Below are 10,713 nucleotides of genomic sequence, written 5' to 3' on the forward strand. Positions count from 1 at the left end.
TTTATTTTAAGGCCTGTTTGTAGCAACAAGTATACACATTACCATGGCAATGCCCTCGCTTCTGTTCCTCCAAAACCTATCTAGCGCTACCCTTAAAGTAGTAATGTTGGGTTAGTAACTGTTAGGGGTCACATGACTTGGGGGAAGAAGTCACAAGATGGAGCATGACTTTGGGGATGTGGTCCAACGTAGCCAGCTCAGTTTGTTGTCGGTGTACGGGGGATACCTGAGGCCGTTCAAACGCTCCAGGGCCCAGCCGCGCAGCAACACCGCCCTTTTGTGGCTAAACGTCTCGAAACCCCAGCGCCCGTGGTAGTTCCCAAAGCCGCTGGCACCTACAGGAAAGGAGTCAAAGAGTCACGTACATCCTGAAATATACACCATTTAGTACTCTCTTAGGTAGGGGTCAAGGTCTAATTTATATTAACTATTAATAAATTAGTTCTTCATATTCTGACCTAATGCGTCATTATTTTTGGGTCACAGATTGTGTGATTCATATTTATGGAGCACTTTATGGAACTGCAAATATTACTGTAGAAATGTAGTGCAAGTTTTAATACAAGTGGAGAGTTCAATATCTTCACCATCTTAAATTATCCTAAAAACAAACCCTCAGAACCATCTACAGTGGTCCACCTACCCACTCCTCCGAAGGGCAGGCCAGGGAGAGCCATGTGGATAATGCCATCATTGGAGCAGAATCCTCCACTGCTGGTCTTCTTCAGGACTGTGTTGACTACCTGCAGCACAAACGCACAATATAAGCAAATTAAAAGCACTATTTGGCCTGATAAGCCAGAGCAGTGTCCCTGTCCACTTACACTGGAATCATCAGAGAAGACATAGAGGGCCAGGGGCTTCTCCCGATTGTTCATAAAGTCTATGGCCTCGTCCACAGAACTCACGGTGAGGAGGGGCAGCAGGGGTCCAAAGATTTCCTCCTGCATCAGAGAGTCATCCTCAGGCACATCCACCAGCACTGTGGGGGCTACAGCCGGACAGAGGGTTAGTCACAGGTTACCTCCTAGTGTCCTCAGTAAGCTCAATGAGCTCCATCACACGAGGAACTGATGGGAATGTGAAAGTGCCCCTGAGAAAAACATCCTTTGGGCAGTCCGCATTCTCTGTCCAGAACACCAAAGTCTGGAGCTCTTTAAGCCTTGAACTGAAACAGGACCTTGACTGGGGTGGTTTTTAAACATTAACCTTAAACGTGTCTTAAAGAATAGACAGACATGTAATCAATAATAAACCATCAGTGAGGACCTGCATTGCCTTTGTATATTGTTCAATCATAAAGTGAACCCTTGTTTGCCTGTCTAATGTACATACTTGTCCTTATCATCCTATAAATAAATGAAAGACTCCAACTACATTTGACAGAGCTCAGCATTAAAGACTTGTTTATACTCTTGCAGCACATCTGCAGTGATTTGACGTTCAACTCTGCAATTTACCTGACAGCCAATCAGGAAGCTCTGTGACGGCCCTGACAGCCAACCAGAATCAGAAACCTACAGCTGGAAGTGCACCTCAGCCAAAAAGTTACTACATGTGAAAGAGCTGCGGATGCAGTAGACTGCAAGCGCTATTTGACTGAAAAACTTTTAGAACTTCTAAAGTTACGCACAGAAATGTCTACACACAAGCTTCCTGTGGTTGATTATTGTCCTAGGAAATAAATAAATACAAACTAAATTATTTTATTCCCACAATGCCCCTAGAGTTTGATAGATGACACGCAAGCTTGAAGGGTCCATGTCTGTGTCAGCACTGACCTGAGGGGAGCTCTTCACTTGCCTATACACCAGCCTTAATACATATATGGCCCCATATATATAACTCACCTATGTATTTGCTGTCTTCGTCGCTCTCCCCTCCAAGCACCACCTTGCCTTTGCTCTTCCCCAGCAGTCCCATGATCCTGGTCCAGTGTTTGGGGGAGACTATGCGGGCCAGGTCGGGGCACTCCTGGGGCTTTTCACCGTAGAACTCGAGGAGGACCTGTTTGAGAGCGGGCACAAGAAGGTCCCTTGTCTCCTTTGTGCACAGGACATAGTCAGGAGCGACGCAACTCTGTCCCAAGTTGAAGTACTTGGTCCAGGCCAGTCTGTGTGCGGCCGCAATGATGTCGACCCGCTCATGGATAAAGCAGGGGCACTTCCCTCCCAGTTCCAGGGTGACGGGGGTCAGGAGAGGGGCGGCTGCCTGGAGGATACTGCGGGCCACCGATTGAGAGCCTGTAGGACAGCAGAGTAAGGGTGTGCGGTCAGGGCAGATTTTTTTTAACATTTTAATGTTCATTTTAAAGAACAACTATTGTGCATTATTTGTACTGACTTTGGCCTTTAAAAAGGTCCTATATTGCACTTAGTACCACTGCTTGAAAAAAAAAAAAGACTTAATTTCAATAAAACATAGTTTTTCAAAATTCCATCCAAAACACAGAGACAATTTACACACAACGAACACATTTGACAGTTTAAACATTCAGTTAAGAATATAAAGTGTCATACACATTATGCTTTAATTAAGACAATAACAACAAATATAGTATATATAAACTATCTTTGACCCTTGTTTACAGTATGGTTGCTTGGGAACGGTTCAATAATTATTACCTCTACACATCTACTACCCATGGCCAACATGTAAGTAAGATGTATTCATTTTTGTCAAGTCATATCTATATAGAGTTGTTAATTTAAGCGATGATGTCACTTCTGTGTCCAATCAGAAACTTCACAGCTGATTTCTAGCTTTGTCTCTTCGTGATTAATGAGGAACAAAAACAATTAACTTTCAAAACCATATCAAATATGTAAATATTGTAATAATAATCTAGCAAAACATAGGATTACTAGTGTGTGGGGCCTATACTTCACTGCTAGCTTCTTGTCTCAACCTCCCTCGTACACTTTCTGTCACAGTAATAACCATAGGCCCTCGTTTGTAACCTTGCTGACTTTAAACTACTGCAATCACTTTTTAACATGAGATGTGTTTTCACTAAAAAAAAAGGAGGAAATTGTAAACATTTTTTCAATCAGATGATGGAGCGGAAGTAAATTCACACTTAACAACTCTGCTACAATGGCTCTCTACACAGGCAATCACAGCTTATTCTAATTTGACTGCTGATTTGATGGCTAATGCACTTAGCTACTTGAGACTTTGCTTTGAAAGATTTAAATGTCCCATAGTTAATTTTGACCAGTGAGTCAGTTGTGTGTGGTCACCTGTGTAGAAGATGTGGTCAAATTTATTTTTCAGCAGTGCTTTGGTTTCCTCTGCCCCTCCACACACCACGGTGAAACAGTCCTAAAGGAACACAATGACAATGCCATTTAATCTCACAGTCAGCAATAATGTCAAAGAGGAACAGTTTGGGTTTTTAATTTTTTTTTTTTTTTTTACCGGTGACAGATATTTAGGAATGAGTTCAGCAATCACAGCCTCCATTGCAGAAGTCACTTCTGATGGCTTGATGACCACACAGTTGCCTGCAACAAAACACTATATTAGAGAATTAGATTTGCAAGCAGCATCAAAGGTCCTTGCTGACTCTGTTTCTTAAAATGATCATATTTTAATTCTAATTGCCAGAGTGAGTGTTAGTTGGACTGCAGTGGTAAATTGTATAGCTGGTAAATATGTATTTGGCATATGAGGCAAAATATATCTATATTTTGTTCTATTTATGAAAGGGGGAAGTAGGTATGCATGCATGAAATTTCAGGCACACATAGAGCTTTAGAATAGCTTTTTGAGATAGCAAACAGGAGTAGGCTGATCAACCATGTGAGTCATATAGAGTATCACGGCTTTCTTGCAAGTTGGCAAAAGATAACATGTTTAAGTAGACAGAGAAAGCATTGATTTTTTTTCCATAGAGTTCTGCGTTTACAATGCACTTGCCTAGGGGGAAAAACAGGCTTTACCAAATTAGGCAGAAAAAGTTGGTTATTTCACCTTTAATTCAGATTCTAAAAATTTGCCACAAAGCTGGATAAAAAAACACTATGGAAAAGGCCAGATACTGCTACAGCATCGTAACATCTCAGTCAATATCTCAATAAGCAACTTTGCTGCGAAGACAATTGAACAATAATGATCTAAAAATGTTGTGGTTGAGATTTGATTTGTGATTCAGTTTTAAAAATCAAGACTCAAATTGAAAAACAACAACAATTTCAAACACATTACGGTGATGTAAAATTTGAAATCTAATCCAACCTTTATTTGTATTGCACATGATAAAAACAAGACAAAACTGTTTCCAAAGTGCTGCACGTAACATCAATGCAATTTCACTCTTCTCTCTATTCATGCTCTTACTCTGTCACTTCCTTGCCCCCCTTTCTGTCTCCTCGTCTCTTCCCTCTGACCCATCATCCTCTCATTCTCCCTCTCTCATCCTCTCTAACCCCCTCTTTATATTAAAACCTTACCAGCAGCTATAGCCCCCACCAGTGGCAGGAGCAGCAGGTGCATGGGGTAGTTCCAGGGGCCAATGATAAGGACCACCCCTAAAGGCTCCCTGCGCACAAAGCACTCGTCTACCTTTGTGGCCTGGAAAAAGAACATTACAGAGAACCATCAGACAAAATATTGAGCACTCTTGTAAATTATAATGTAAAATGTAAAGGTTAAAGTAGCTAACCAGTATTTTGCTAACATGCTCATCCTGCATCCAGTTTCTCAGGTTGGAAAGGGCAAAGTGCAGCTCATTGAGCACAATTTCCAGCTCTGATAGGATGGCTTCAAATTTAGGCTGTGGAAAAAATATGCTAATTAAAGACATATCACCAATGTAGACAAGTCGGTCGTTAATGGGATGCATTCACGGGACATCACAACATTGTGGAATCTCGATGGAGGACAGGTCAGAATTCTATGGTGGGATTTTTCTGCAATATTGCAGGTTTGTTAAACAGCAAATTGGTAGTTAAAAGGGCCTGTACCCATTTTTCCCCCATGCATTTGAGCAAAATTGGTAATAATGTTCAACATTTATCGATCATAAGTTTTGATATTTCTTTCAAAAACAGTGTATGTCCTATAGAGTTATATAGGCCTCTGCCCTCCATCTTAAATCATGACATCAAATTTAAAAAATGTGAACACAACCTTTTGTATTGATGTGTGCCATTAAGCTGGTGTCAGCTAAATGAAAAGGCAAAGGGGAAATGATGACTACAATATCTAATGAGCAAGTTTAAAAGCGGAAACGAGATGATATTTTACAGCATCGCATGAGCAGATATTGTTATTTCTCACAAAGTTAAAGATCACATTTTGCAGAACTGACTTTTGGAACTTTCAACCCCGTTAGAATGTAGTTTCCTCATCAAAAACACAAACCAATTCTAATCCTTGCCAAAAAATTGCTTCCTCCAAAGTCTCCCCTCTGCACCAAGTCACATGCTTTTACTGACAAAGGATTGTCTGTAGACCTCTCCATTAAAATGACCCAAGCTGAGTCAATAAAACTAAAACAATACCTGTAGCTTCAAGGTTTGGCAATTCCAGGGCTGAAAATATCCAAATGATTCTATTGAAAATGTATGGAGTTTAAAACACACGCTGAACATTTCCTGTGTTACCACATGACATCAAAAAAGTCTAAATATGCAGGGTTTGTGTGTTAAACATGTGAATGAAAACAATAAAACTCCAGATACGTTTTTGATGAAAAAACAACATTATATCTAAGTAGTGTGACAATACAAAAAATCCAATACTAAGGAACTGATTTGATACTCCCATACCACGATAATAAAAAAAATCTTTAGACAAGAGAATGTGATTTTCAAAATGAAATCATAGTACTTTCTTTTATACTACCATCTGTATATTCCCTCAGTGTTCCAGGCAGGTTTCGTTCCAGTGGCATATACTAATGTATGTGGTCTTATTCAGATTTCCCTTAATACCATTCTAAAGTGATTTAGGAAAGGATTATTTCTGTCCTGTGAATGTGACATCTTTAGTACCGATACTTTTAGTAGAGTATACATCATCTTCAGAACTATAGCCATTAGACTTACAAATACATCCTACAGATGGATCCATAACATTACACTGTGCTGCCAAAGCCAACGCTCAGAGCATTTACAGAGGAGCATTTACAGTCTGCCCAATGACTCACAGCTCAGCCAGGAAAAGGCAAATAAATAACTAGTTTTTACACTAATTTTAGTATTGATTAGTAGCTGATTTGAGATACTTTTGACAACCCTGCTGTAAATAAATTAAGATTAAATGCATGGACTGGGACATTTTGCTGGAGGAAAGGAGGTACCTTCGACAGATCTTTGTGCAGCGCCCCCAGGATCTTCTCCTCGTTCTCCTGGATCAGAGTGAGGAGCTGGGTGAGCTGAGAGCGTCTGAACTTCTCTGGAACAGTCACCCCAGAACGGAAAGTGTTCCTCAGCTTCTGTAGAACCGCACTGTGGGTCTCCATGCTCTCGATTGGCTCTGCTCTGTATGTGCACGATGGGGTGGAGGCTAAAAGGCACAAATGCAGAACAATACAGTACTCAGGAAAATTTCAACTGATATGAAAGGGTGTTCTACATGTACAGCTGAAACCAGAAGTTTACATACATTATATGAAAAGACACAAACCATTTTTTCTCTCACCGTCTGAAATGAAATCAGACTAAATGTTTTCGGTTTTAGTTCAATTAGGATTACAAAAATTATTTCTATTTGTTAAATTCCAGAATAATATGAGAAGGATTTTTTTGGAGAATTTTTCATTACTGTCTTAAAAATCAGAAGTTGACATACATTTCATTAGTATTCATTACCATTGCCTTTAAACTGTATGACCTGAGTCAAATGTTTTGAATATCCTTCCACAAGCTTCTCACAATACTTGGCAGGAATTTTGGCCCAATCCTCCTGACAGAACTGGTGTAACTGAGCCAGGTTTGTAGGCCTCCTTGCTAACAAATGCCTAGTCAGGTCTGCCCAAAAATGTTTAATAGGACTGAGATCACTGCTTTGTGATGGCATGCTTTGGGTCATTGACCATTTGGAAGATCCATTTGTGCACAAGCTTTAACTTCCTGGCTGATATCTTGAGATGCTGCTTCTTTATTTCCACATAATGTTCTTTCCTCATGATGCCATCTAAACAACCCCACAACATGATGCTACCACCCCCGCATTTCACAGTTGAGATGGTATTGTCAAGCTTGCAAACTTCCCCCGTTTTCCTACAAATGTAACAATGCCCATTATGACCAAACACTTCAAATTTTAGTTTTACCAGACCACAGGACATGTCTCCAATGATCAAGGTCTTTGTCCCTGTGTGCATTTGCAAACTGTAATCTGTCTTTTTTTATGCTTTCTTTTTCTTTTCTTCTTGAAGAGTGTCCTTTCAGCCCATGTCGGTACAGTACTCGTTTCACTGTAGATAATGAGACAGCTTAAGCAGCATCTTCACAAGGTTTTTTGCTTTTGTTCTTGGGTTAATATGCACATTTGGGACCAAAGCACATTCACCTTTGGGACTCAGAACCCATCTCCTTCCTGAGCGGTGTGATGGCTGGAAATTCCCATGGTGTTTATACTTGCTTATAATTGTTTGCACAGATGAACATGGGACCTCCAGATTTCAATTGTATATCTATGATGGAAAGTTAATTTGTTACCATGGGGACACAATGCAAAGATTTGCAAACACAACCAAAAAAAGATGATCTGAAAACCCAATTCATGGTCTTGTTTATGTGTGTGACTTTCAACAAAAAGTTGAGCGACTAATTGAAAAACTGTTGGCTACTGCTAGCTAGCTTGTGACCATATTGTTATTACAGTGTTCAGATTGTGTTCAAATAAAATCTAAATTTTTTTATAAAGCGCTTTCCATACAAAAATGTAACACAAAGTGCTTTACAGTTATTAAAAAAAAAACAATCCCTCAGGCACTTCCACTGAACCTGCCTACTCCCACGCAATCAAACCACCCACACAGTCACATGTATGTGTCTTATTCACACGTGTTTGTGAATAAGACATGTACAAATTATATCAAATTAGCAGAAATTACCATTTCAATTTGATTAATGTTGCAGCCCTAATTCAACAGGGCATCTCGTTTCAATACTTGTTATAGTATTGACAGTTTTTTGCATGTAGTGATAAAACAACATTCATTTTTTTATGTACAAACATGTGATTGATTAAAAACATGGTTGAGAGGTCAATTCAAATAAAGTATAAATAGTTTAGTCATAGATTTGGCCAAAACACAAAGGCATTGTTACAGCGATACACACAATGGTGAGATAAGGACACAATAGAGGAGCAGGCTACCAAGGAAAAACATGTAATCACTGTGCTTACAGATCCACTGATCTTCACCTGCCTTGACCTGATATCAGTCCACCGATACATCAGGCTGACGGGTCCAAAAGCTCCAGAGCAGTTGATATTTAGTTTGGGTCAAATACCTCATTAAAATGAAGCTTTACAACTTTAGTATTAGCTGCAGAGGGCTCTACACAAGCTGTCACTACACTGCTATTAGGTTAATAGTGACAGTGCTGTGGGTGTCCAAAAATCATAGTAATTGTAACTTTGTGCTATATACGGAGTTATAGACAATATTAATCAAAAATTTATGGCATAAAATTACCCCAAACTGACCAAAATATTGCACTAAACTGATCTTATCCGCGATTGGTTGCTCTGAAGACTATAAATTCCCCATTGTACGTGCATAATACAAAAAGTCTTTTGTCCTGTAGGCCTATGTCAAACACCAAATCAGATCATCTTCAGAATATATATAGCCATTAGACGTATACAGATGCATCCAAAACATTATGTCTGACCTTTTTTCTTATGTAAAGCCTTGTCATCCTGGTTTAACAACATTAACGTCATAAATCCTAACCGCTCTATGCTGTCAAAGCCAACACTCAGACCAGTTAGAGGAGAAACCAGCAGTCTGCCCCATGACTCACAGCTCACTCTGATCCCTCTGCATTGCACAAGTGACACCATCATAAAATACTACTCAAAGGTTCACAGCATAAGTCATGGCCATTAGTGAAAAGGAAGTACTGGTGTTCAATATTCACGAGTACTGCTGCCAAAAAGCTAAGTTTAAAAGTTAAAAACTTTAAAGTCACTATATTTCATTTTAGTTACAGTTTAGTAGCATTTTAGATAAATGAATCAAGTTTCATTTAAAAAAATAAATATCTTGCTGTTTAATGTTGAATGTTTAAACCACAACCTGCACATATTCTCTGAGCTCTTGCCAGAGACAGCAGTGAGACAGCTGAATAGGGACAACTGGGACTTGTATACTGTGCCTTTAATATTATTACAGATATTACAACACAACTTTCGGGAGGTTACAGAACATATAATTACTTGACTAATTACTTGTATGGCATTAAACCAACCCAATCATCTGCATGGAGACAAGAAGATCCACGTGAAGTTATAGATCAGATCTGTAGAGAGGTGACCACCACTCACTGTGTCCAATGTATTTTTGCTCAGTAAGACCACCAGTTATTGTGAAAATGCAAGATGGGCAGGTTTAATGCCATATTGAGGAACATCCAAGCAAAACCCAGCTCCATTAGGCCAGGAGTTCTTTTGAATTATTAAGATTGTAATGTTGTTTAATGTGCATTGTCCCTTTTTAAAAAAATAAATTAAAAAAAAAGAAAGAGAGAGACATCAGTTTACAGATAATCTATACTACAAGAAATCAATACATACATGTTGCTTTTTTTTTTTTTTACAAATTAGACAAGGAGGTGCGGTACCCTACGCCAGAAAAGTTACGTAGTGCACCTTTAAGCCAGCCAACAGTTCCCATGAGCCTGACCTGCAGATTCCTCCCTGCACTTTTCTCTTGGTCATCTAAAGTCCTTAACTCGATGCACCGAAACAGACCAGTGTGAAAAGACGCGGCATGTGCGCAACTTTGGAGAGGCAAACTTTAAATTTCCGCCCAAAAAAAATGCGAAAAATGATTTGTTACTCCCGACCAGACAAGACTAACTAATCTACACGACATTTGGCAGTGCACGCGGACAGGAGTTGCATTTTAGTGAAGCGTTTAAAGACTCACCCGCGCCGTGGACCGAGGAGTGAAGTGGAAAAAGGCCGGAGGAGAGGCTGCGGAGGGCGGCGGAGCTGTGACCGGGAGCACGGACGCAGATGTGGAGGCGGCACTGGCTCCCGTGACGCAGTCTGGGCTTATCAAAACTCGGCCTCGGCAGGGAGGGGGAACTCACGTGGTTCTGCAGGAAAAACTCGCCCGAGAACTTGTCAGGTGAGCCAGCAAGACAATACAAGTTTGTGGGTTATATTATTGACGGAAAAACTGATACACGTGAGTTTTATATATGCATTTGTACTGTTTGTCAAAGGTGGGTACTGCTCAGTTACATGCACTTCAGTCATTTTTTAAGAAATTTTACATTTACTTTTACTACTATTGAGTAATATTTTTTTAATTTTTAATATATTTAACAGTAAAAGTTAAGAGTTAAAAGTTGTGGTTTCTCTTCCCACTGTGAGTCTGCAAGCGCAAAAGCTTTATCTTGACAATATGAAATGATTTGAACATTTGTGTTTCTTGCACCGCTCCTTCAGATATAATATAGTTTTTCTCATTGTGTGGCCTTTGAAAGTATTAGATTTTCTGCATTATTAAATGTTTTGTCT

At 39.7% G+C, this 10,713-nt stretch overlaps 1 protein-coding gene across 2 annotated transcripts; it reads right to left on the minus strand.

Moving 5' to 3' along the window:
* Positions 1-150: 150 nt before the first annotated feature.
* On the minus strand, positions 151-10,214 carry aldh3b1 (aldehyde dehydrogenase 3 family, member B1). Of its 2 annotated transcripts, none has more exons than XM_055223601.1 (10): positions 10,115-10,214; positions 6,308-6,513; positions 4,667-4,777; positions 4,455-4,575; positions 3,421-3,506; positions 3,243-3,324; positions 1,851-2,243; positions 825-991; positions 644-743; positions 151-335 (listed from the first exon to the last, which is right to left on the minus strand). In XM_055223601.1, exons 2-10 carry the CDS (start codon positions 6,467-6,469, stop codon positions 151-153), a joined length of 1,407 nt encoding a protein of 468 aa, XP_055079576.1. In that variant the 5' UTR covers positions 6,470-6,513; positions 10,115-10,214. The 2 variants fall into 2 exon arrangements, with proteins under 2 accessions (XP_055079576.1, XP_033826495.1); XM_033970604.2 differs by having other exon boundaries at positions 6,308-6,483; positions 10,115-10,211.
* Positions 10,215-10,713: the final 499 nt, after the last annotated feature.

Source organism: Periophthalmus magnuspinnatus, chromosome 8, assembly GCF_009829125.3.
Source record: "Periophthalmus magnuspinnatus isolate fPerMag1 chromosome 8, fPerMag1.2.pri, whole genome shotgun sequence".
Taxonomy (NCBI): Eukaryota; Metazoa; Chordata; class Actinopteri; order Gobiiformes; family Gobiidae; genus Periophthalmus; species Periophthalmus magnuspinnatus.

Excerpts from the sequence above, each read along its gene's own strand:
- aldh3b1 (XM_055223601.1), bottom strand. The coding sequence starts at position 6,469 with ATGGAGACCCACAGTGCGGTTCTACAGAAGCTGAGGAACACTTTCCGT. Across the intron at positions 3,507-4,454 it reads GGTGGGGGCTATAGCTGCTG|GCAACTGTGTGGTCATCAAG; the intron begins GTAAGGTTTTAA and ends GTTTTGTTGCAG. Across the intron at positions 3,325-3,420 it reads TTCCTAAATATCTGTCACCG|GACTGTTTCACCGTGGTGTG; the intron begins GTAAAAAAAAAA and ends GTGTTCCTTTAG.